Source organism: Phoxinus phoxinus (genome assembly GCF_949152265.1).
Source record: "Phoxinus phoxinus genome assembly, chromosome: 23".
Taxonomy (NCBI): Eukaryota; Metazoa; Chordata; class Actinopteri; order Cypriniformes; family Leuciscidae; genus Phoxinus; species Phoxinus phoxinus.
Window position 1 is genome coordinate 27,467,509 of NC_136898.1, and position 25,325 is coordinate 27,492,833.

The following is a 25,325-nucleotide window of genomic DNA, read 5'->3' on the forward strand; positions in this document are numbered from 1 at the left end:
TTGACGAGAAGGGAGTGAGACTGTGTTGGTGCACAGTAAAAGAAACAAAATTATAAGGCTCTCCAGAAAACACTGGAGAGAATGTGCATGGAGTGACAGCGACTACTCCTGTCGACTCGGACAGAGAACCAACTGATACAAAATGCTCATTAAAGCAATTTAAGACATCAACTCTGTCGTAGACTGGGAGAGAGTTTTTTAAGACAAATTTTGGGAGGGCTTCATTACTTTTATTCACAGAAAGAGACTTGATGACTTTCCAAAATTTCTGTGGATTATTAAGGTTTTCACTTGTGACTGATAAATAATATTCTGATTTAGCCTTTTTGATAAGAGAGGTACATTTATTTCTTAGTTGTCTGAAAATGGACCAGTCAGTGGCAGAATCACCATTTCTAGCTTTAGCCCATGCCACATTTCGCTGATGGATAATGTCTGGCAACTCTGGAGAAAACCAAGGGTTTTCCCGTCCCTTCACTCTGTGCTTTGTCCAAGGAGCATGTTTATTTACAATTTTCTCAAAATTCTCCTTAAAAAGTGTCCAGGCAAGCTCAACGTCAGGCAACAGGCCTAGCTGTCCCCAGTTAATCAAAGATAGATCATGATGATAGGCTTGTTCATTAAAGCTTTTTAAATTCCTCTTTCTAATAATTTGCGATTTACATTTGGGTATTTTACTGCCTCTCGAAGTAGCAATAACACAATGATCACTCAGATCATTACAAAAGACACCCATGGATAAAAATTTATGAGGGACGTTTGTTAGAATCAAGTCAATTAAAGTAGATTTATCTGGATTTTTTAGATTAGGCCTTGTAGGTACATTTACCAACTGGCTAAGACTGATAGAATCACAGAAAGATTTAAATTCATCAGAAACAACATTTAGCCAGTCCCAATTCAAGTCCCCGGCCAGTAAAAGTTCCCTATAGTTTAATCTGGACAAAAGAAGCTTTAAAGCTTTTTAAGCTACAAAGATGTAACATACAGTATATGTACTACACTCAGCTGGAATACTTATAGCTGTAAATAACTTGTAAATATAGTATGTGCAGCTCAACAGCTAAACTAACAAACTATTGGAGACTAGGGATGGCTGACGCGAAACACTCGTTCCGAAGCTTTGCGAGATCCCGAAGCGCAGATGTTTCGAAACACTGATCCGAAGCGTGATTCAAAACACCCATGTCACGTGACTATGGCCAAACGAAGCCTCGAAAGTGTTTCACTAAGTGTTTCATCAGGTGTGATCCGCCGAATCAGCGTTTGATTGACACGGTCGGAAACAGACCACACGATCGCACATCTGTATAAAAGTGAAATCAACGCATATTGACCTCGTGGGTTTTTGTGAGAGGAGTTTGATATTGAGATAGCCGATTTTTGGTGATATAACGACATTTATAGTGCGATTTGTTTAGTTATATTTAGGCTTACATTTAAATTTACACAACACATTGACTGATAGGCTAGAGACAGAGTATACATATAGTGACACATTAATAGATACATAGATATAAATATATATAGACAGCTAGATTAATAGATAGATAGATAGATACATAGATAGATTAAAGATAGGGATAGAAATGTCAACATCAGACCCATCAACATCAACACCAGTAGAAACACAGGACAGTTTATGGGAACTTTTTGATACTCGTCGTATCCATCAAACCCAGATGATACACAATGCTACAGCTGATGCCACAGTGGAAGTGAAAAAATACATCAACGATGCGTATTTGCCCAGAACTCATGATCCACTAACTTACTGGAAAGAGAGAGCAGTAATCTTTCCTCATTTGTATGTCCTGGCTAAAAAATATCTTTGCATGCCAGCAACAAGTGTCCCTTGTGAGAGGATTTTTTCAAAGGCTGGAGAAATTATCTGTAAAAAAAGAAGTAGGCTAAGTCCTTCCACAGCAGAGAAATTAATATTTTTGAATAAAAATATCTAAAAAAGTGAGACATTGTGGCTTGATTTATTTTATTAATATTCATTTTGCAGGACCAAAATAACATTATGCACTGTGATGAGTCTATATGTTACAAGATTCACATATTAGAAAAGTACAATAATAAAAAAACAACAACAATTTTAATGGCTCGTCAAGGTTGTTTCAGGATCAACACCTGCAAGTGACCACTAGGTGTCACCGTGGAGACGGGTGTCGGATTGATTCGAAGCCTCGAAACAATATGGACCATTTGGTTCAACTGTTTCATTGCTTCACGAAGCCTCGATCTGCCCATCACTATTGGAGACCTCTTCGCTGAAAGGCTATAACAGTTTCACATGTTAACAAATATTCAAGTAACATCACAAACTTCTTACATGACATATGTGTATCAATGTAATTAACTATAAATTCAAATACAACTTACAAGCGATGCTTTCCCAAGGCACAAACAGAAATGAAGACAGGATAAAGTGACTAGAGATGCAAGCTGACCGCATGGAATATAACTACTGTGTTTCCTGATCAGACTGCATCATGTGATAAAATCAACCAATGAAAGCAATGTAAGAATTATATATGAACACAATGAATTACTCCCAGATGACCACTAGGGGGAGAAAGTAACAAACTAAATGCAAAGTATTCTTACAGAACATGACAATATTAGATAGCAGTTTGTGCAACATCCATATGACAGGATTAATATTACAGCTCATTAATGTTTGTGTTGCATGTTATTGTTGTAGATGTAACTACTTATACTGAGATCCACTTATCTCTTAAAAAGTCAACTATATATAGGAAAAATTGTGATCTACAAATTAATTTAATAATTTAATTAAATAACTAATGGTTATCGCCCATTTGCTTCTGTTATGGAACAGTTGTTAGAGATAATGAGATCATTATGCTGTATGTCACAACATTTTGGCGTATTGACAAAATCTATAGTCTTGAGGTGTCTGCGTATTTTTTGTTCCTCAAGTGAAAACGCTTCCGTAGTGTCCACCACCACAAATACATTTTCTGAAAAATATCTGTTATATTAATTTTGTTTAGCCTGTTTTTAGATTTGTTTTTTGGACTCTCAATGTGATGGTAGCCATGGACGTGCATTATAATGATTATATGAATCACCAAGGACCACGGTTTCAGTTAAAATCTTCTTTATATTTCTACTGAAGAAAAAAGACACCTATCATAGATAGCCCGAGGGTGAATAAAAATTCACTGCACATTTTCATTTTGGGTAAACTATCCCTATCGGAAACTATCGGAAAATGTGGATTAACCCTTAAATTCGATTCATATGGATTAGTTTTATAGTCTGTAAAGTGTTATTTGCGCCGCTGTCAGGGGTGTGAGGTACAGAACGCTCTCAGATTTCATCAAAAATATCTTCCGACAGATGAACGGCAGTCTTACGGGCTTGAACGACATGATTAGTGACAGAAATTACATTTTTGGGTGAACTATCCCTTTAACACTATAAGCTGTTATAAACACTTTCCATGCTCTGTCTGATATTGTTCTGCTTTAAGAATGATTTTTATGAACAGTTCAGTTCAGGGCATAGCTGCTTTTCTAAAGCACGTCTTATAATACGTTTATTATGGTTCAATTTTAAGAATATATTAATTGTTTTTAGGTGGCTCATTTTAGAGCATAACCACTAAACTGTTATAAAGCAATAGAATATAGACAATATTCATATTTATTTTTTATAAAGATATGAGTGGCTCAGTTTGGGGCGTAAAGTGTTCAGTGCTGTACAAAGTAAAAAGGCAGTTTGTATCTTATGATCCTTTATCTATTTAAAAGGATCTTTTAAAGTTTCAGTAAATTAAGTGACATTAGAAACTTTGTTCACTTTGTTTTCTCAAAGGTACATTTTTGGAATGAGGACAATACTCAGTGTATAACTGATGAATGCTAATAAAGCATTTGAACTCCTGCCATGAAAGCCTTTCTTTTTTTAATTTCTTGCAACTGCCCTTTCCTTCTGATGCTCTACATTGTATCTTGAGTTATTAATCTTTTTTAAATCCAAAATGCCTTTCTCTAATTGCCACTGTGCATTCTTCAGACCACCATTGTACATCTTTTCAATCTTTGTTTCCATTGTCATTAAATAAATCTATATTGCTGCAAAAAATAATAATTCCTTCTACTATTTTATTATATTTTACTTCAACATTTCCTTCCAAATTTATATTATTGACGTTTTCTGCACACAACATAAAATCACATTTTGCACACTAATTATTGTCTAATGTTAACGTTTTTTTTATTTCCATTTGACACAGGTTATGTTATATACCATAGACCATTGACATAACATATAGGCGATTTATTATGACTTATTATGACTAAAAAAAAGAACCCGAAAAGCAAACAGGACATGTCGCCATCTTTGAAGTGACGTCAAATGACGCGCCTCGCTGAGGTCGGGGTTGATCGATCTGTCCCGAGTTCACATGTTGGATGTCCGAATTCTAGCGGCGTTCAAGGCGTTGTTCCCAAGTAGGATATGGGAAACATCCAGATTCCCAGTTGTCTGCAATATTAGCGGCATCGCTCTACCTGCGTCATCGTCGCGTCTCGGGCGTTGCGTGGGCTAGCGTTAGCGTTAGCTTTAGCTTGAGCTGTATAACGGTGATGGCGGAGACTGAGGATTTCTGAAACATCAACGGCCATCGACATTCATGAGAGGCGTTTATTAATATTGAGGTGAGTGAATGTTTCTTTACAGTGAGTGCGTTGTGTTGATCGCGTATCGCGTGAATGATGAATGTGTGAATGCGATTGAGTGACCGACAGATAAACATCAGCACACAGATCATATCCACCATCCTCTTTAGTCCTGCTGTAATCTTGTGTTTATGTATACGTAAGTTATATCTAACGTTATATATCTATGTGTGTGTGTGTGTGTGTGTGTGTGTGTGTGTGTGTGTGTGTGTGTGTGTGTGGTCAGAGGCAGATGAGATGTTATGAATCAGGCTTTGATATTGTCATCATGCCGTTTGATCAAATATGCGTTGTATGATTTTTAAAAGTGTATATATATATATATTTCACTGATTCTTGAGATAAGGGACTAAACATGTCCTACACACTAAAGTATGTTAAAGGTCCAGGGCTCTATAGCTAATATATTTCTTTATGAGCACAGTAAACATTTTTGGAGCTCTTTCTGATGAATAACTATGGAAGTAAAATAATGCCAAATGTTTTTGAAATAAAAAAGCCTGTTGAATTGCACTACTTGAAAAAATATGCATTGCATTAACCATGCTTGCATTTTAATGCATTGTATTTTTAGGGCTTGCATTTTTATGGGCTGAAATTCAACATGGTTGTATATTTAAGCTGTGAATCTATCTGAAAAAATATACAGCATTGTTTAATTTGTATCTTAAAGGGCACCTATTATGACATTTAAAATGTTCCTAATGTTGTTTAGGGAGTCCCCAACAACAGTTTTACGTGCATGCAATGACAAAAAACACTTTTGTTGTCGTATAATATGCATTTATTTTTACCTGATTTGCTCACCGACTCCCAAATGATTCGTTCAACGACTCATTTTTCCAAACCCCTCCTTTGCGCGACGCTAATCTGCGTTGATTGGTCAGATGACCCAGCAGTGTTTACAGAGATAATACTTATTGTTTAACACGGAGTACAATGATGCTTTTATCAATTAAATCGTGTTATAATAATGATTATAGTCCACTGCTTTGTAGTTTGTAGTAAAAAACTAAAAATAAGATAAAGAATTTAATGTTATGTTAGTGAGCATAGCCCAGAGTTCATATTGTAAAAGCACAATCAGTCTTTGTTTGCATTAGCCCGATGCATAAACATAACGTTTTTACAAAAAAAAAAAAAATGCAGTTACGTTACTACGAGGTATTATTCTATTCTTTAAGACAACTCCGAAAACAACGACAAACACTTCACAGATCTCAATACAATTGTCATTGAAGACCTAGAAGCTAAACGGTGCTTACACAACAAACAAAATAATTATTAAGCATGCTACAATAAACATAAAAGCAACAATTATTAATAACACTTACAGGTTGTGATACGGAGGAGGAAGCTGATGCAAATACACTTGGAACTGAACCTTCCTTCAATATCAGCGGCTCGCGAATCCAAGTTTGATTGCATTTAAGTTGGTAAAGCAATCGTCTTCAAAATGGCGCGAACAAAGCACAAGGCTCGGACTATACTTCTGTGGTATAGTTATATGAATTGTAGCCACTTAGTCTTCAAATGCTCCTCCTTGGGCAGATGAAAAAAGTTAGCTTTTGAGCCGCACTTCAGAACACAGCGTCTCGTCGCCATGATGTTTCCCTGCTGGCCTTGGAGCGCAATAAGTGGGCGTATCGTATTCAAATAACTTGACAAGTTGACGTCATCTAGTCAGAGAAAAAGCTTCGGTCTTCTAACGATTCATAAAAATGACTCCGAGTCGACTCTTACTTTTGAAAGACAATAACTTTATATACGGTGCACTTTCATATTTCTAACTTTGCAGGATGTTTTTGTTCACTTAGATCTATGTTACACACTACATGAAAGGTACATTTCAAAATCCCATAATAGGAGCCCTTTAACTGACAGAATCAGAATGTTAAATTAAATTGTGTCGGGTCGGCCCCGTCATCAGTCTGTGGCGGTGTGGTGCTCAAAACTGATTACTGTCCATCCAGACTGGGAGGAGCAGTCGCGCAGTTTATAATCTTCCCGGTACTTTAGACCGCGGTGTAAACGCAGAAAGCAACCGGTCCGGGGCAAAAAAGTTCCTGGGAAAAATTGTTCCGGGTAATTTCGGTGGAAACGCGGCTAATGACAGTTTAAGTTTTAGGCTTATTTTTTTAGGTCCATGCTTAAAAAGTGAATAAATGGATTATAACTACTGCATAAATATAATTTAGTACAATGAAATCCTCCCAAAATACAAATCATTATTGAACTAAAATATAGTACAATCATTTCAGTGGGAAAAAAAATAGAATCCATAGAATAAATAGAAATTTACAGCTGTAAAACATTTTTGTGATATGGTAAGAAAAAGAAAGTAGTGTCTTACTGATAAACATTTAATCTAGCAGCAGATGTATCTTAGCTCAGTCTAAACGGGCGGAAAATAGACTTGCCTGTGTGCGTCAGAAATCATCAGGACTGTAGGACAAATCTCCAGAACTATTTCTAAATGTCAAAATTGTTCATTGTCTATATTATTTTATTTACACCTTTTGTCTTGCAAAAAACTCTTGTCGCTAACTAGCCACGAGGGTGGTTCCCTTAGCAACGCTGTCTTGCTGCATTCGTCCGCCAGCAGGAACTCTGAAGTGACGTAAGACGTGCTTGTTGTTGTGACTTTTATTTTGACGGCGCTGAGAACGCCAGCCTGAGCTCACAGCGCTCGCGTTCTCAGGTTCATCGGTTCACCATCTGTCCAACACAGTATTAGACAGACACTAGACGGCATATGGAAGTCGGATGAATTCAGGAGACGCCTGTAACATTTGATTTTTTCCCCATTCATTTTCGAAATCAAAAATTTAAATAAAACCGATATTACATTCACTCAAGGCATAAATCTCTGCATTTTGACACATTTTTGTGTGTTTTGCCGTTGAAGTGCGCACGTGAGACTCAAACTTTGCACCCCGCTGAAGGAAAGGAACGTGGCACAATGATCGCTTTACCTCGATTATCTTGTTTTCTTAAAGGGGTCATGACATGAGAAACCAAATTTGCCTTGATCTTTTGGTATATAAGAGGTCTTTGTACCATTAAAACGTCCTGCAAGTTTCATAGCTTAAGACGTCCTCCCCATTATAAACGAATCATTTATTTAATCAAGCTCTAAATACAGCTCGTTCTGGATCCATGGTAAGAAGTGACGTACCAGCGTTTGCATACGACCGCCTCCAGCACAAGACAACTACGCTTTTAGCGCAAGACAAGACAACTACGCTCATTTCGTATCGTTGTCGCGCCCGCGCGCCTCACTAGTGTTCAGTCGACGGAGAGCGAGTGGGTCTGTGTACAGGGAGATTACGATGCCGCAGATGTGCTGTTCCTGGCTGTGGACAAACAACATCTTTGAATACGCTGCGAAGGATCCAGTCGTCAGGGAAAAATGGATGCACTTTATTTTTTGCGGACGTCTCAGTCACGGCAGTGTTAGTTTAAGCGTTTGTTCTATACATTTTAAGGATGACTGTTTTGAGAACAGACTGTTTAACTGTTGCTCAAAGATAAGTCCGTGCCGACTATTCTGGGCTCAACATCGACGACGCAAACTGTAAGTATTTAAAACTTTAAACTACTTTTTAAATACGCTGAAAGATCCAGTCGTCAGGGAAAAATGGATGCACTTTATTTTTTGCGGACGTCCCAGTCACGGCAGTGTTCTATACATTTAAGGATGACTGTTTTGAGGAAAAAATCCCAATATGATGCTGGCTTTGCCAGAAAACTGTTGCTCAAAGATAAGTCCGTGCCGACTATTCTGTGCTCAATAACGACGACGCAAACTTACTTTTTACCATGGCTAATATAAACACATTTGTATAAGAGAATCTTGAAAATATGTCGCCTTTCTAGTAGGCCTACATGTGATAGAAAATTAAAAATGTTGCCTTTATCAATGCTGCATCTTCAAAGATGGCCTGTGCATGCATTTTTGTCCGTGGTACAGCCTATTATTTCATTGGAATTAGTTCAATAATGTTAAACTGTTAGCAAATTAAGCTATAGGATAATTATGCAACAATAATCTGTTTTCAAGTGTCTCGGGTTAATTTTTTTTATTAATTCAAAATAGTTTCACTTTCCATGTGGACACGGGCTGATCCAGTCTTCGTTGTTGTGGTGATGGTTCATTTTCCTCTGATTCCGGCTCAAACATAATAAGGTTTTATCATTGCAAGAGCCATCGCTTCGCATGCATCACCCACTATTAAACAGTTACGCCGAATCCGCAAACGTTCTGGCTGGGGGCGTTAATAATTGATGCATAGGCACTGACGTTAGCCAATCATAACAGTGGGCGTTAACACTGAACTCTTAAAGGGGAAACACCCCCAAAACAGACTGTTTGACTCAGAGGATGAGAAACAGGGTGGGAAAAGGTCATAAATCACTACATTTTTTTATTTTTTTGTAAAAAAAACTATAGTAATACTATAATTGCACCTAAGGGAACATAATAATAAAATAAAAAAAACCATGTCATGACCTCTTTAATCGTTGGAAGCCAAAATCAAAAATAATTATTAACCGCGCAGCCCTACACTGAATCTTTCATTGTGCTTTTATAAAAGCTTTTTGTCCTTTTCGTACCATTTGTAACACACAGTATCAGATTTGGATAGATTCATCTGATCGATACCCAATCCAAGAAAAAGGTTTCGTCAGTGCTGAGAGCGATCAGGGGGCGGTATACCAGTTCATAATGAAAACCGGTGTATATTTTCGTTACGATATCAATTTTTAATATACCGCCATACCGATGTAGGCTATTTAATTACACAATGTTCGTAACGAACGTTACGCTGCGCGACACTGTTTCAGTGTTGCACTTCTTAGCAGCGACTGCGAGGCGTGGTGCGTAAACACAGCAGTGCTCTGGTGTTACGTCACAGGGAAGATGGATGCTGCAGAGCTAGAACATGAACACACAAGAACTTGTGCCAAAAAGAGGAGCCGGGGCTGTTGTTTGGAGGTTTTTTGGTTTCCAAAAAAAACCTAAAACGGTTTCAAGAACAGTTCATCCTATCGACTTCACAAGGGAGTGCGTCGCATATGGTGCAATATAGATGGACACGCGAGACGCAACACATTCATAATTAATAAACTTTTAGTAAACTACAGAACAGCGCGAGCGGGCAGGGCTTATGCTCCGAGAACACACACTGCACTAGTGATATAAAACGCACACACACAGGTCTGTTAAATTAAGCAATACTTTTAACTTAAGGTACTCTAATATTTCTGACTAAGAAATTACTGACACAGTAAAGGGTAGATTTAAATAAAGAAAAACGAAATTTAAATAAAGAAAAACTAAATGTAGATAAAGAAAAAACTAAATTTAAATAAAGAAAATGAAATTTAGATAAAGAAAAAACTAAATTTAAATAAAGAAAAAACTAAATTTAAATAAAGAAAAACGAAATTTAAATAAAGAAAAACGAAAAGACAAAATTTAAATAAAGATTATTTATAAAAAAGTTTTTTTATTTTTTTGTGTATATAAAATTAGCATAAATATTTTTGTGAAATTTGCACAGGAAAAGTTCTGTATTGTGACTGCAATTGTCTTTGCATTCTGATTCCTCACTTCATTAGGATCATGACTGGCTCTTATTTGTAAACAACAGCATCATTTTCTGGGGCCATGCAATTATTCTACAATATTCAGTAATGACAGTCAAATAGACCATCCTAAGTCAATTTACTGCATGAAAAAAAATTAAAAACGCCATAAACCGGAAACCCGGCATAACTTTGAATAAAAACTGTGATATACATTTTTGGTCGAACCGCCCAGCACGAGTGTAAGATCAGTCATCCCTAGCTGTGGTCGTAATATCGACATGTGAAATGAGGAAGTTTAGTGCCCAGGATTAGCATGTTTTCACAGTGAGTTTCGTGTGAACTGTTCATGTCTTTGATGGCGTTACAGTGAAGGTGTGTGTTTGTGTGTGTGTGTGTGTGTGTGTTTCAGCTCGGTGTCATGTCTGTGAAGAGCCCCTCAGACCTGCTCAATGAAAACACGTACATCCCACCCTCACTGACCCTTGACCTCTGCTTATCTTATGAAAGAAAGTTGGGCCTGAAAGATACTCCTGGCTCAACCTCTTTCTCTCCAAAGACTCGCCACAACTACGCCAGCACGACCTCCATCCAGCTCCTCAAAGGCATCATGGGAGGACTGGAGAACGATGATGCGTCCCTGCAGCACCAGGAAGATGAGTGGAGCAGAAATCAGGAAAATGAGCATGGTCTTCCGGTCTCTGAGAGCAACGCCAAGTGGATGAAGGAAGATCAGAACCAAATATGCAAGTTAGCAGAGCAGCAGCAAGACCAGAATCTCAACCTGCTTGAAAACAAGAACGAATCCACAGATAGAAACCCAAACCAGAACTCCCAGCGGCGAAACGAGGAGAAGAACAAGACGCTGAAAGCGCTGTGCTCCGACCTGCAGGACTGGCCGGCCCATGAGCCTCTTCTCATTTACTCTTCTGCCGCCATGATGGAGAACAACCGGGAAAACCAGCAGCAGACGAGAGACGAGGAAGCCGAGGGAGAGGACGAGGACGGCAGTGTGTGTGTGAACACCGAGCTGCAGAAGCGAGGCGGCGAGGCCGGCGGCAGGAGCCGGACCGGCGTGACCAGCGACGAGGACTCCAGCTGCATGTCTCTGTCCCAGGGCAGCACGGCGAGCAGCACCCCCGACGAGGAGCCAGGTACAGCTAGCTCAGCGGATCACACATTCAACTTTTTATCTTTTGTCAAATCAACTTCGATAACTAATGTGTGAAGATAACACACTATTTTGAGTTTCTGTTTATTAAACCATTCTTCTTCATTGTATTAACTACATTTTTTAATTACAACGAACTCAAAATTTTAAGGCAACAAGGTAACTTGCTTTTTTAAGTTAAACCAACATTTGTTTTTTACAGTGTACGCTCATCTGTCCTGACGCATCCCAGTAACACGGGCTTTAAAGTATTTGCCAGTAATGAGGGGCTTTAAAGTGACATGTTTGGAAAGCTTCAAACTACTGTTCGCACATTCAATCGACCCAACCGATGATGCAAAATAGACATCACATTTTGTTTTGTATTTGAGCTAAAAATGAAAATAACACAGAAAAATAAAGAGTATTCAGTTTAAACGGTGTTCACTAAACCTCAAACACGCCTAACAGATGTTTGGGAATCAAGCGTTTGGTTGGATTAGATTGATACCCTGGTCCAGATCAGATGTTCTGCAGTGTTGTGGCTGTGATGCTGCCTGTGGCTTACAGTGCTTTTACTGATGGCGGTAAAGAACATCTATCTCAACTCCCCTTTACCTGTGTAAAGAGTAACCAATAATATCATGGCCAACATCTCAAGACTTCACAGAGCATCTTCTGTCTGATGTCAGTGATCTGCTCAACATCTGCTCTACTACAGCAGGCTAATGTTTAGGGTTGTAACGGTATACCGGTATGGCGGTTTATCACGATATTGACATGTACGATTATCATATCGTGAATATTTGCTTATTGCCGGTTTTGCGCGAAACTTCTTTCCACTTGACTGCTTAGACTCCACATGTGCAGCGGAGACAATGTCTGAGACAGCGGCTGGATATTTTAATCTCTATCCCTGCTGACAAAAAAAGTTAAAATCTGCAGTGTGGGAATACTTTGGGTATCCGAAAAACGAACGCGCAACGCAGGGCTTTCCTTGAAGATGGATATCCAGTTGTGTCCAGAAATGTTGACGAAGAATGGCTGTTAAAGGAGGGAATGCGTCGAACATGTTCTCCAATATTGGCGAACACCATCCCTCCCTGCGGATAAAGTTCCATTTATAACTTAAGGCCGTATTATTTCCGTGTTGCTGAGGGAATTTACAAAATAACGCAGATGTCACGTAAAATGCGCGATTTGATAGATAGATGAATACATCTAAAATATAGCTGTGCAATAAATCAAATCAAATCACATACACGCAAACTCTACACACACGAGACGGGCGGAACTCACTCATATGAGACGCGCGCGCACAAACTCTCGCCTCGCATACTTATGAGACGCGAGCACACACACACAAACTCTCCGCGCACATATTCATATGAGACGCGAGCACACACATAATACCTTAAAGATGTGGAAAATTCGATCAAAAGTGTGGGTACATTTCTCCAGGCTCGATGCCAACTGATGCAGTATTTGCGGTAAAATAATTGCTGCGAAGAGCGGTACCGCGACAAACATGATGAAGACCTTGACAGTGCACGGAGTAAACATAAGAGCAGAAAGTTGCTCCGTCTTCGACTGGTAAATGAAGAGATACCTTGTTGATCACTCTGCAGTGTTTATATTGCAATTAATAATAACCTACTGAATGTACACTGCCGTTCAAAAATGTGTTGGTTAGTCAGATTTTGTTTTCAGTAAAGATGCATTAAAGTTATCAAAGGTGACATTAAAACATGTAATGTTACAAAATATTTCGTTTTTAAATAAATGCTTTTCTTTTGAATTTTTTTTTCATCAAAGAATCATGAAAAAATTGATCAGTCTCCAAAATATTAAGCTGCAAACTGTTTTCATATTTCTGAAGGGTCATGTGACACTGAGTTAATGATTTTGAAAATTCAGCTTTGACATCACAGGAATAAATTACATTTTGAAATATATTCAAATAAGATTTTAAATTGTAATACTATTTCACAAAATTACTTAAGTTTCACTGTATTTTTTATATAAAAAATTCAGCTTTGGTGAGCATGAGCTCTTTATAAAAGTTTTTTTGTTCCTTTGTGCTTTTTTTGTTCCTTTGTGCACTGGCTAAGGAGCACGAGTCAAACTGAAAAAATAAAACCATGTGTTATGTAATCTTGTTAAAATGGATTTCATAAAATTGGTATCGAAAAAAGTATCGTTAGGAACCAGTATCGAAACTGAGGTATCGAAATTGGCACCGGATCGAAAGATATATACACTAGATGTCGCATTGGCTATATATCTGTATATATCTATGGTTCTGTTTAATAAACCATATGTTCAACCAAAAAAACATCTGGTTTAATTCATTTAAGAGTCATTGTAGCTGATGATGATTATAATAATAATGATTTAATACCGATGATGGTTTAATACCGTATACCCTGAAACCGTGATACCGTGATATTTTCTGAGACGATTATCATACCGTGAAAATCTCATACCGTTACAACCCTACTCATGTTGTGTAGCAGAGCTGTATAGGGAGAATACTTGTAACTGTTTTTGGCGAGTAAGCTAATGAGAACTACTGAAATCCACATTACTGCAGGTCATCCGCCTCACCTGACAGCTTTTGATCAGATGACTCAATGTGAGTGCCAGGTGTAAACCGGCCCAAAGAAACGTTTGATTGTTGTTGCAGAGTCCTATTGGGATGGCAGTGCGTTTGAGACGGACACGGACCTGCCCGCCGGCTGGATGCGAGTGCAGGACACCTCAGGCACCTACTACTGGCACATTCCCACAGGCACCACACAGTGGGAGCCGCCCGGGCCCCTGGAGGAGCGCCCCGCCAGCGCCTCGCCCGCGCTCACACCGGCTGACGGGCCACAGGTGCGCACGCTTGTATCACATCAGGACTGTTGTAACCCGTGTGAATGCTTATGTCTTTAAACATGAACACATTTCTAATTAGATTACATGGAGCGGTGTTTCACAACCGAACACATTCAGTGTTGAAGAACTCTGGCAGGTAGGTTCCTCACAGACGTACAAACGCCTGACTCTGGTTTCTTAAGTCACTATAATGCTGTTTTTCTCGCTCAGAAGGAGGATATAGCTTCTGATGAAAGCCTGAAGGAGTTTGAGGGAGCGACTCTACGCTACGCCTCCATCAATCTCAGGTACAAGATCAAGCAGACATCCCGCTGAGCACGCCACCGTATCACGCCACTATAACCTTTACATGGCGCTGCATTTACACATTTCTTATCTAAAGCCTCTCACGTTACGGCTACTGAAGCCCAGTCCTGCTCCTGGAGGAAGTTCAGCTCCAGTCCTGATCAGACCAGCAGGTTCATGTCTTCAGGAGCACAGAACTGCTGGCAGGAGCAGGATTGGGCTGTAGTGTTTGAGCCACTGGAGCATTGACCCGTCTCTGTGTCATCCTCTCGCTGTGTGCAGCTTCTCTCAGTCTGAAGAGGAAGAGGAGCAGTCTCATGTTAGCAGTGCCGAGGGGGCGAAGGTAAACGCACTGATGACGGACCACATACACCTCATCCAGACGTGGGTGTTCTTCATGCTTGTGTGTGTGTGTGTTTGCAGTGCTTTGCGGTGCGATCTCTGGGCTGGGTGGAGATCTCCGAGGAGGAAATGGCTCCTGGCAGGAGTAGCGTCGCCGTTAATAACTGCATCCGGCAGCTGTCCTACCAGAAGCACAATCTCGACGACACGGCTGGCATCTGGGGCGAGGTGAGTGCATGTGTCTGGATGAAGGATTCAAACAGACATGGGCTATGTTTGTTAGCAGTTAGACGTGACCATCAAAAGTTTCTCTGTGCCTCCACCCTCCCAACACCATACCTACGATTTTACCATCCGTAAAATAACAAAACATAACATTAAAGGGGTCATGACATGAGAAACCAAATTTGCCTTGATCTTTTGGTATATAAGAGGTCTTTGTACCATTAAAACGTCCTGCAAGTTTCATAGCTTAAGATGTCCTCCCCATTATAAACGAATCATTTATTTAATCAAGCTCTAAATACAGCTCGTTCTGGATCCATGGTAAGAAGTGACGTCACTGTACGAAAAGATCCAGTCGTCAGGGGAAAATGGATGCACTTTATTTTTTGCGGACGTCTCAGTCACGGCAGTGTTAGTTTAAGCGTTTGTTCTATACATTTGAAGGATGACTGTTTTGAGAACAAATCCCAAAATGATGCTGGCTTTGCCAGAAAACTGTTGCTCAAAGATAAGTCCGTGCCGACTATTCTGGGCTCAACAACGACGACGCAAACTGTAAGTAATGTATTTAAAACTTTAAACTACTTTTTAAATACGCTGAATCCGCAAATGTTCTGGCTGGGGGCGTTAATAATTGATGCATAGGCACTGACGTCAGCCAATCATAACAGTGGGCGTTAACACTGAACTCTTAAAGGGGAAACACCCTCAAAACAGACACTGTGAATCAGAGGATGAGAAACAGGGAAAAGGTCATAAATCACTACATTTTAAAAGTTTTTTGTAAAAAAAACTATAGTAATACTATAATTGCACCTAAGGGAACATAATAATAAAATAAAAAAACCCGTCATGACCCCTTTAAGGAAAACATTTATTATTATTGCAAAATTGCCCAAATTCAAGTTTGTAAAAATATACTGTGTATTAAACTGCACCAGAAAGATAGGCAAATAATGGAAATGCAAAAAAACTAAATTACTTTAACACAACAATGTTACGTTATCAGCTATAAGTATGTATATACAATAATACACAGTTCCCACTTTTCAATAAAACAACTAGGCACATCCATGTTCAAAGGAAGTAATTTATGTAGCTGATGTGGCGTTAACTATCTTCAGTAGCATATTCTGTCAAGTCATCATTTATACAGCGCTTTTAACAATGTAGATTGTTTCAAAGCTGCTTTACAGAGATGAACATATAATTTAAGGTAACAGATTGTTTTGGCTTTATAGCGGTTCTTGAATAATGTTATTCTCCAGCTAAAGTTAGTTTTGATTGATTCACTTCCGTCGCAACGATCATTAGTTATTCAATTAGGGGCCGCTAAGGCGACACCGTTCTCTCTACACAGACTTTAAACCTGTGAGAAACACTGATGGCGCTCACGTGCGCATCAAGAATTAATTCTATAGTTATGTGCGTTTGAATATATGTGCGCATGTTTGTAATTCTCCACAAAGTCTATACAAACTACTTGTCCTGCCTATAAATTTGATACAGAATTTTATTTTATTTTATCACTACGGGGGAGATACGCGAATCTTCCCCAATGCTTTATCTGTAGAGTGGTAAAGGGATCCTCCATAGGGAGAGGCTAATGGACACTTCAGCACTGCGTTGTCATCGGGTCCAGGCGAAGGTCCTTCCTCAGATCTGGATACGGCAGGCTGCGGGAAAACCTCGGGATAAACGGGTTTAAGACAGATGCACTTTTATGGACTTAAAAACAGAAACACCCATTCACTGCCATTATAAAGCTCGGAAGCGTCAGAGTGTTTATTATAACTGATTGTATTCGTCTGAAAGAAGAAAGTCATACACACCTAGGACGACTTGAGGGTGAGTGGATCATGGGCTGATTTTCATTTTTAGTTGAACTACCCTTTAAGTGCCACATCCTTGACAAAGCATTGTAAAAAAACTGCAAAAGAATGAAAGACAAGATTTTTTTTTTTTAAATCTGTTTATTTAGATGGGACAGGGCATATTAATGAACGTACAATCGGAATTGACATAAATACGCCGGATTTAGCACAATGCTAGTTTCCATCCGTAGTCCCAGACATACAAAAAACAAAAAAAACAACAACAACATACATAACCAGGGGTGCACATAACTTTTTCAGTGAGTTACTCAGATGAGGACCAGGAGATGGTGTTTGGTACTCACCCCATATGTAGCGTGGCCACAGCTGTCAATCATGACGTCACATTTCCGTTTTTATAGCATAAAATAACTAACTAAAACCAAACTTATAAAAAATAAATAAACGAACACTTAAATTTACATCAGCGTGAAAAGAACGACCTAAAATGATAGAAAACACCTTTGGAAAAAAATAATTTGAAGTGTTATTTGATGGTTCAGATATATTTATTTGTATAAATTAAATATAATTAATCCTTATTAAAGATATTAAAGAGCAGTGAATTTTCTCTTTTTATTTTGTTGTTTGATCAATATTAAGTGTACAGAAGCCATTAGGTTTATTACGCACTGTCACTTTAAGAGTGTGCAGATCCAATTGCACGGATGCACGGTACGTTCTGTAAAGACATAACCGACTGTGTTTACGTGAATACTCCTTCCAAAACGGACATTTAGACATAATGTTGTGTGTATTTGTCCATTCAGACGCGAAAGAGAGCTCGATTCAGTCCTTGCGCGCAGCGTCTATGTGCAGGACTGCACGCTTCGGGTCGTGTGTGTGTGTGTGTGTGTTCGCACAAAAAAACATACCGAATAAAGCTGTCTTTCGCGTCGTCACTCTTATTCAGATCTATACATATGTCTGCTCTTCTCTTTCTCCCAGACGTTTACATTTTTTAACGATTTGAGACATGCATGAAGCGCATGCCGACTCGGTAGATCAGCACGCTACAATTCAAATGTGCGCATCTTCCACAAACGCAAATCAGTTCTGACTGGATCACTTCCCCAATCGTCCCTCCCTTACATGTCCGTCTAGTTTTTATTCGTCATAGTGGTCGTCATTTAAAACAAGGTTTTTATTTAGTTATCATCTCGTTTTTATCTGTGAAAAAAATAAATTAACACTGCCTAGGTTGCATTTTGGCGACAGTACGCAAAGGCGCGTAGTAACACAAGTGGCATTACGCATTCCTGATTTTTGTCGCGCATGCGTACCTGCGTACCAGTTATGTGCACCCCTGTACATAACAACTAATAAACATAAAGCTACAAAACATTAAAGGGTTAGTTCACCCAAAAATGAAAATAATGTCATTAATGACTCGCCCTCATGTCGTTCTAAGCCCGTAAGACCTTCGTTCATCTTCGGAACACAGTTTAAGATATTTTAGATTTAGTCATCAGCGTAACTGTGAAGGATTGACAACAGACCCGGGAGAGAATACAATGCTGAATAAAGTCTTATTTTGTGTTATTTTTGGACCAAAAAGTATTTTCGATGCTTCAAAAACTTCTAACTAACCCACTGATGTCACATGGACTACTTTGATGATGTTTTATTACCTTTATGGACATGGACAGTATACTGTATATACAGTTTCAATGGAGGGACAGAAAGCTCTCGGACTAAATCTAAAATATCTTAAACTGTGTTCCGAAGATGAACGGAGGTCTTACGGGCTTAGAACGACATGAGGGTGAGTCATTAATGACATTATTTTCATTTTTGGGTGAACTAACCCTTTAAGAGTACCTATCGTAAATGCCTGTACATAGACATGCCATGCTTATTACTGTATAAAATATAAATAAATCTACTTGTTACTGTATAAAAATATAAATAAATCTACCTATCGAAATCTACCTTCTTACCTAATGTTCACTAGGGCTGTTGGAACGAATTCCGAAATTCGAATATAATTCGAATATTTAAAAAATCAATACTATTCGAATGCTGAAGTTACTATTCGAATATTGCTTTTTTTTTAATATAATATGCAATCTTGCCTTTTTCGCCAACTTGGCTTACACACGCATGTGAAAATTAAATGCTTTTGTTTCGTCTGATAAACAATACATTTTTTAATCGTAACACAATTGTGCGCGTTATCCACGCTGCATCGTCATAACAATACTGTCAATAATGGCGGCGAGGACTGTCTCCACGGAAACGGAGATCACCACTCTGACAATTTGAGAAGCGATGTGTGGAATGTGTTTGGATTTCAAATCATAAATGGGAAAATCACAAATAAAGAAGTGGCAATTTGCAGAATATGCTAAATCTAAATGAAATATCACTCCTCAACTTGCAACCTTACTGTGCGTTCACACCGGACGCGAATAGCGCGTCAAATTCTAGCCTGCCGCGTCTAGTTATACGCTTGACCACTGTCCATTCGCGCGTCAAGAGCGTAACGCGTCTTTGCATTGCATTCACTCGCGCCTGACGCGCTATTCGTGTCCGGTGTGAACGCACCATTAGGGCACATCTGACAACGCTACACCCTGACGAGCTATAGGCGATCTGTCCAAGGAACCGCTGCTAAAACAGGCAAGAATGACGTCTTTTCTGCCTCTCTCTTCGGGGGCTTACCAGCTGTCTGCCAAAAGGCGATTACAGACAAACTGACACGGTTTATCTGTAAAGATATGAGACCGATCAACATCACGCAGGGGTCTGGATTTAAAGATTTTATTCTCGAGCTTGAGCCAATGGTACACGGTTCCTAGCCGCGCAACAATCACTGACAGAGTTGTGAAACTCTGACACAACAGCAGACAACTGATCAGTGGAAAAATGTCCATTAAAGTTGCCAAATTAAAGTCATTCATTTTTTTCCACTGTTTTCTTGTTAATAAAAAAAACGCGATCACCCGTTTCTAAATGTTTATTGTAATGTTAGCTGTCCCTCTAGTGGACAGAACGTGCAACAACCAAATGCTATAGTGGCATTGACGATTCATAAGCCTGTGTAATGTCGCAAATATTAATAATAGGATGAATTTGAGCATTTAATATTTGAATATTATTCGAATATTAAATAAAATAAGGAATGAAATTCGAATAGTATTATAGAGGAAGATTGACAGCCCTAATGTTCACATTTTTGATTATTATTCAGCCATCTTTTTAGCTGTTTCTTAAATGATACAAAGGTGGGGTTACCTCTCATTTCCGTGGGCAATGAATGAAAGAGAAATGTGAAGTCAAGTGGAGTACCCTGCACTGTGTGTTATGTCACGCTGTGTGCTCTGTGTACGTGTAGATGTGAGTATAGTGTGTGTCGTATATGTGCTGTGTGTAGGGCATGTGGAGTAGGCATCTGGGATGTGAGTATAGTGTGTGTTGAATGTGCTGTGTGTAGGGCAAGGAAATGCTGCTGGTGCTGGAGAATGAGACTCTGAATCTGATTGAGCCTCATGGACGAACACTGCTCCATTCTCAGCCAATCGTCAGCATCCGTGTGTGGGGAGTGGGACGCGATGATGGCCGGTGAGTCTGAAGCAGCTTCTGTGACAGCAATGCTCTCATTGATGCTTATTTTTTATTATTACGATGATGCTGAATTACTTTGTAATTGTGTTTTCATTTTGTCTGTCCTGCTGCATCCCGGATCCCAGGGAGAGGTAGTGTGTTGCTGTGTATTATATTGTATCGTAGTGTTTGCTCTGTGTGCTAGTTATTACAGTATCAATTCAACTTTCATCTGTAACACAAGAGGACAATTCTGGAAAAGATTTGATGGCGCTCTTTTACAGTTAACTACTGTTCATGCACTGATGCCACAGCTGTTCAGCTTATAGAAGACAACGTAGAAGTGTCATGCCCTAGTCTAGAGCTGCACTATGTACATTAAATGAGAATCGCGATATTGCTTCGTGTGATTTTCGAATGGCAAAGACTGCATTTTAATTATATAAATATCAGCTTGTCAGTGCAGTGCAATTTAGAGACGGCAGAAGTCATTAAAAGTTGCCTTTTCAGTTAAATTTGGGGAAACCACTTGAAACATTAGTTGAGTTGAGCTATTTCAATGACTTGTCTGTGCATTTTGCCAATAAACCTGATTTGCAACGGGATCTCGATTGCAACTTTAAAAAGCCTCTGTATCCGTCTAAAAATCTCTCTGAACTGAAGCATATTAAAATGTGGATAAATCAACTCAGTTTACAGTGCGTCCTCGTCTTCCATTGTCAATAGCGCCCGCTCCTGTTGTGTCCTCAAGCTGGTCACGTGTGAGCGAGTCTGGCAGGACAGGGCGGCAGAAACTACGGTCTCCAGTAGTTTGATTTTGGACTGCAGTACCCAGTTCAACCACTAGCTGTACACTAGCATACTGCACCTTTTAGTAATGAAATGAATAACATAAACGTGCGTTTAGTTGACTATTGGCTTAAGTGAACAACTTCTAATCGAATAGCAAACTTCTTTAGTCACGGGCAGCCCTGGTCACTGTGTTCGCTAGTCTCGTTCTCGCGTGCTGATGAGCGAGTGGCTACCTCGTGGTCGGGCAGTCTTGTAGTATTGGTTTCCTGTGTAGCGAATAAGACGCTGCGTAGCCAGCCGTGCTCAGTCTCTGATGGATTCCCTCACTAGGAAATCCGTCTCTGTTAGCATGACCACGGTCTTAAAAGGCATCACTAAAGCAACACCGCAGAGAAGGCTGGTACTGTTGGATTCAAGCCAGAGCGTGTTCCCATAGTGCCTCATCCCTACTGTCATTACTGTGCACACAGGTTTATGGGTGTGGAGGAATTGAAATGATTATGAATACATGCAGCTGTTTAGATTTGTTTCTTCTCTTATTGCAGGGACTTTGCATATGTGGCTCGAGACAAGTTGACGCATGTGCTCAAGTGTCATGTGTTTCGGTGTGACACCCCTGCAAAACACATCGCCACAAGCATGCATGACGTCTGCTCTAAGGTAAGGAGTTCTGAGCGGCTGGCTGAACATATTCTTCTTTAAACATTGAAGACGTTGAGCAAAATCAAACTATACAGACTAACAGTTCGGTAACACACACGACTTATCAGTTCTACCACCTCAAAACTAAACATGTCACTGAATACCAGCGCGTATTCACAAAATAGTGGTGTAAACACAACATCTCTGTGTGTGCCTGATGTTAAGATGCGCTGTTGTGTTGCTTTTTAACGGAGAAGACATCAGTTTTTCTGCTCTTAGCATCTTTTTTTTCTGGTCTGTGTAACCTGTTCTGAAATAGGTTTATTATAATTTATATATCGTGATGTATATCGTTATCGCAAGAGGCTGCAATGTATATCGCAATATGGATTTTAGGCCATATCGCCCATCCCTATGTTGTAGTGACAAAACCGTTCTGAAGACCTAAACTAGGCCATTGCTCAGTGAGGGATTGACAACTAGCTTACATGAGGATGTAAGAAAAACGTATTTAAATACCTAATACCCATGTGTAAATAATGTATGTGGATATATGTATCAAAATTGTAACGTGCGTGTGTGTGTGTGTACACAAATACACATGTACTGTATATGTGTATATATGGGAGATAATCTTTCCCGTGTGAAGCGAGGCAGTGAACTCTTCCCCAGGGATCATAGCAGTTTGCCTTTACACACACATGCAATTATTCGAGTCATCCGCACACTGGCCGCAATATTGTGATGCGCAGTATTACCTGCTCCTCTACTCATGTGATCGGTCTCATTCGTGCCCTTGTGGTCTTGCAGATGTTGGTAAATATTATCGTAGTAAAATTAGGACCGGAGATATGCGTACTGGTATATCGTCTCATTTTAAACGAGTTGACCATAATGCCAGTGCTTTACAAACATCAGTACAAACCCTTAAGAGTTGATTATGAGAAGTTGTTACAAAGGGTATGTTTTTGGATTTCTAGTTTAAAGTCTTCGTCATCATCAAGTCTGAATGTCTGCCTTTTCCACAGTGATTTATTTATTCCACATCTGCTGTTAATTAGGGGCCAAGCACTGAAGGTGCGGGCACCTTTTGTATCTGTTCCGGTTCTTATTCTTCTTTTTCTTCCGACTGGGCGTCTATGGCAGCCCATAGAAGCGTATGCGGGAAAGTTGTTTTGGTTTGACATTCTGATAGAGGACAGTCCCAACATCAAATACACCAATTTTGGTGTTTCTAACTCATTCCCTCTAGCGCCACCACCTGTCCAAAGTTTCAGAAATTGTATGCTAATAACTTTTGAACCGTAAGGCCTATCAACAAAATTCTTTTTTCCTCTGATTCCTGAGCTCACGATGATTCGATTGCACTCTATGACGTCATTTTCCGTCATAATAGTTTTCCCGCCATTTTGAATTTTCCGAAAAACCTACTTTTTCGAACTCCTCCTAGGCCGTTGCTCCGCATTTCACGAAAATTGAACCAGATCATCTCCAGACCATGACGACAAAAAGTTATGGAATTCAAGTTGATTTGTCAAACCGTTCACGAATACCACGCAATTTAATTTTACGTTGCGCTTGCGAAAACAGACGTAAGGCCGTATCTCCACAACGCTTTATCAGATTCAGACCAAATTTGGTACATGTCATCACAAGCATGACCTGAGGCTACATGCTGCGTTTCGGCGCAGCGCCACCTACTGGTCCGGAGATATGAAGAATTTATGTTTTTGCTTATAACTTCTGAACGGTTTGTCCAAAAATCATAAAAGTGGTCTCGATAGATTCAGGGCGTCATACTGAGTTGACTGATATTCAATTTTCCCATATCGGCCATTTTGGCTGTCGGCCATTTTGAATTATGTGCTAAAATGCTGTATTTTATGAACGCATGAACGTATCGTTACGAAACTCAGTATGGGTCATCAGTACAAGGCCTTGAAGGTACTCAAAAGATTTCAAGACAGCGCCACCTTTTGGTCAAAAGTTATAATTAAATTTCCAAAAATGCTAATAACTTTTGCATACATTTGCCTATTGTAATGACACTGATCTTAATAGATTCCTTGGGTTATGCTGAAAACATAGATACCAATTTTGCCATAGTCAGCCAAACTTCACTGTCCGCCATCTTTATTTTCTTTTAAAACCTACTTTTTCGAACTCCTCCTAGACCGAACGTCCGATTTTCACCAAAATCGTATCGTGTCATCTCCAGACCGTGCCGAGTAAAAGTTATGGATTTCGTGTCGATAGACGAAACCGTTTTCGTATACCGCAGTGACAAAGTTGAGGCATGATGCCAAAATGACTATTCAGGCTTTATATCTGCAATGCCTTGACATATTGACACCAAACTTTGTATGTGTCATTGTCACTTCACTCTGACCACATCACATCAGTTTCGTAACTGCGCCACCTATTGGTCGAAAGTGATAATCATATTTTTAGTTATTGTATGTGATTTTTCAACCATTTTGCCAAAATTCATCTTCAAATGTCTTCAATTGCTCCTAGCTGCAGTTGGTCTCACACTCCCAGCCACTTTGGCATGTCTTGTCGTCTTGCTTGCGCTTGGCCCCGGTGATTGCTGCTTGCAGCTATATTATTATTATTATTATTATTAAAGGCTTAGTTTTTAACGAGTAAGATCTTGTTATATTTTTGATATGGCTTTATAATGTATTATATCTTACTAGTAAGAGAGTGTAATATCGGTTCTGTCATTGTCAGGTTTGTTTACTCTTGTGGTTTATGTATATTTAGTGTATTGTAAGATTTTTTTATTTTATTTTTCTCTCTTATTTATATATTATTATATATTAATATTTATATATTTGTTTCCCTTGTCACATGACTTGAATTATTTGTCACCTGCTTTTCAGTGTGTCTAATTAATGCTGGGGCCACACCAAAAGATATTTCAAATCTTATAATGTTTTCAAAATGTGAGAGACCGCAAACATGAGGACAAACAATCCGAGAACCTGGCAATCGACAGAGTACGTTCGCGTTTGTCCTCGGTTCCCCCACACATCAGGATTTCTGTGAATGATTTCTCTTTGCTTTTTGTTTGGTTAACATTAATGACAGACAGCGGCAGGTTTATTAGGCTGATGTCACTTTAAGACCGAGACCACATTGACACAGATCTGGTTTGGCCGAACTGATACGCTCATCTAAGACAAAACCGACTTTTTCATGACATGTTGCAAATAACTTTTTTTAACATCATATACACGATATAGCAACTTCAGCCTTTAATACTCTCTATACACTAGT

At 39.3% G+C, this 25,325-nt stretch overlaps 1 protein-coding gene across 4 annotated transcripts in view; it reads left to right on the forward strand.

Moving 5' to 3' along the window:
* Nucleotides 1–4,347: 4,347 nt before the first annotated feature.
* apbb1 (amyloid beta (A4) precursor protein-binding, family B, member 1 (Fe65)) overlaps nucleotides 4,348–25,325 on the forward strand; it is a 39,260-nt gene continuing 18,282 nt past the window's right edge. For 2 of the 4 annotated variants that reach the window (XR_013796192.1, XM_079600268.1), the window contains exons 1-9: nucleotides 4,368–4,694; nucleotides 10,720–11,461; nucleotides 14,144–14,334; nucleotides 14,417–14,473; nucleotides 14,548–14,624; nucleotides 14,905–14,965; nucleotides 15,046–15,192; nucleotides 20,500–20,627; nucleotides 21,947–22,061. Coding sequence is in view for 3 of the 4 variants with exons in the window: in XM_079600268.1 (XP_079456394.1) it covers nucleotides 10,729–11,461; nucleotides 14,144–14,334; nucleotides 14,417–14,473; nucleotides 14,548–14,624; nucleotides 14,905–14,965; nucleotides 15,046–15,192; nucleotides 20,500–20,627; nucleotides 21,947–22,061 (1,509 nt within the window). In the remaining variant the exon portion in view is untranslated. Of the gene's footprint in view, nucleotides 4,695–10,719; nucleotides 11,462–14,143; nucleotides 14,335–14,416; nucleotides 14,474–14,547; nucleotides 14,625–14,904; nucleotides 14,966–15,045; nucleotides 15,193–20,499; nucleotides 20,628–21,946; nucleotides 22,062–25,325 lie in introns of all 4 variants that reach the window. The other 2 variants (XM_079600266.1, XM_079600267.1) reach the window with 2 other exon arrangements.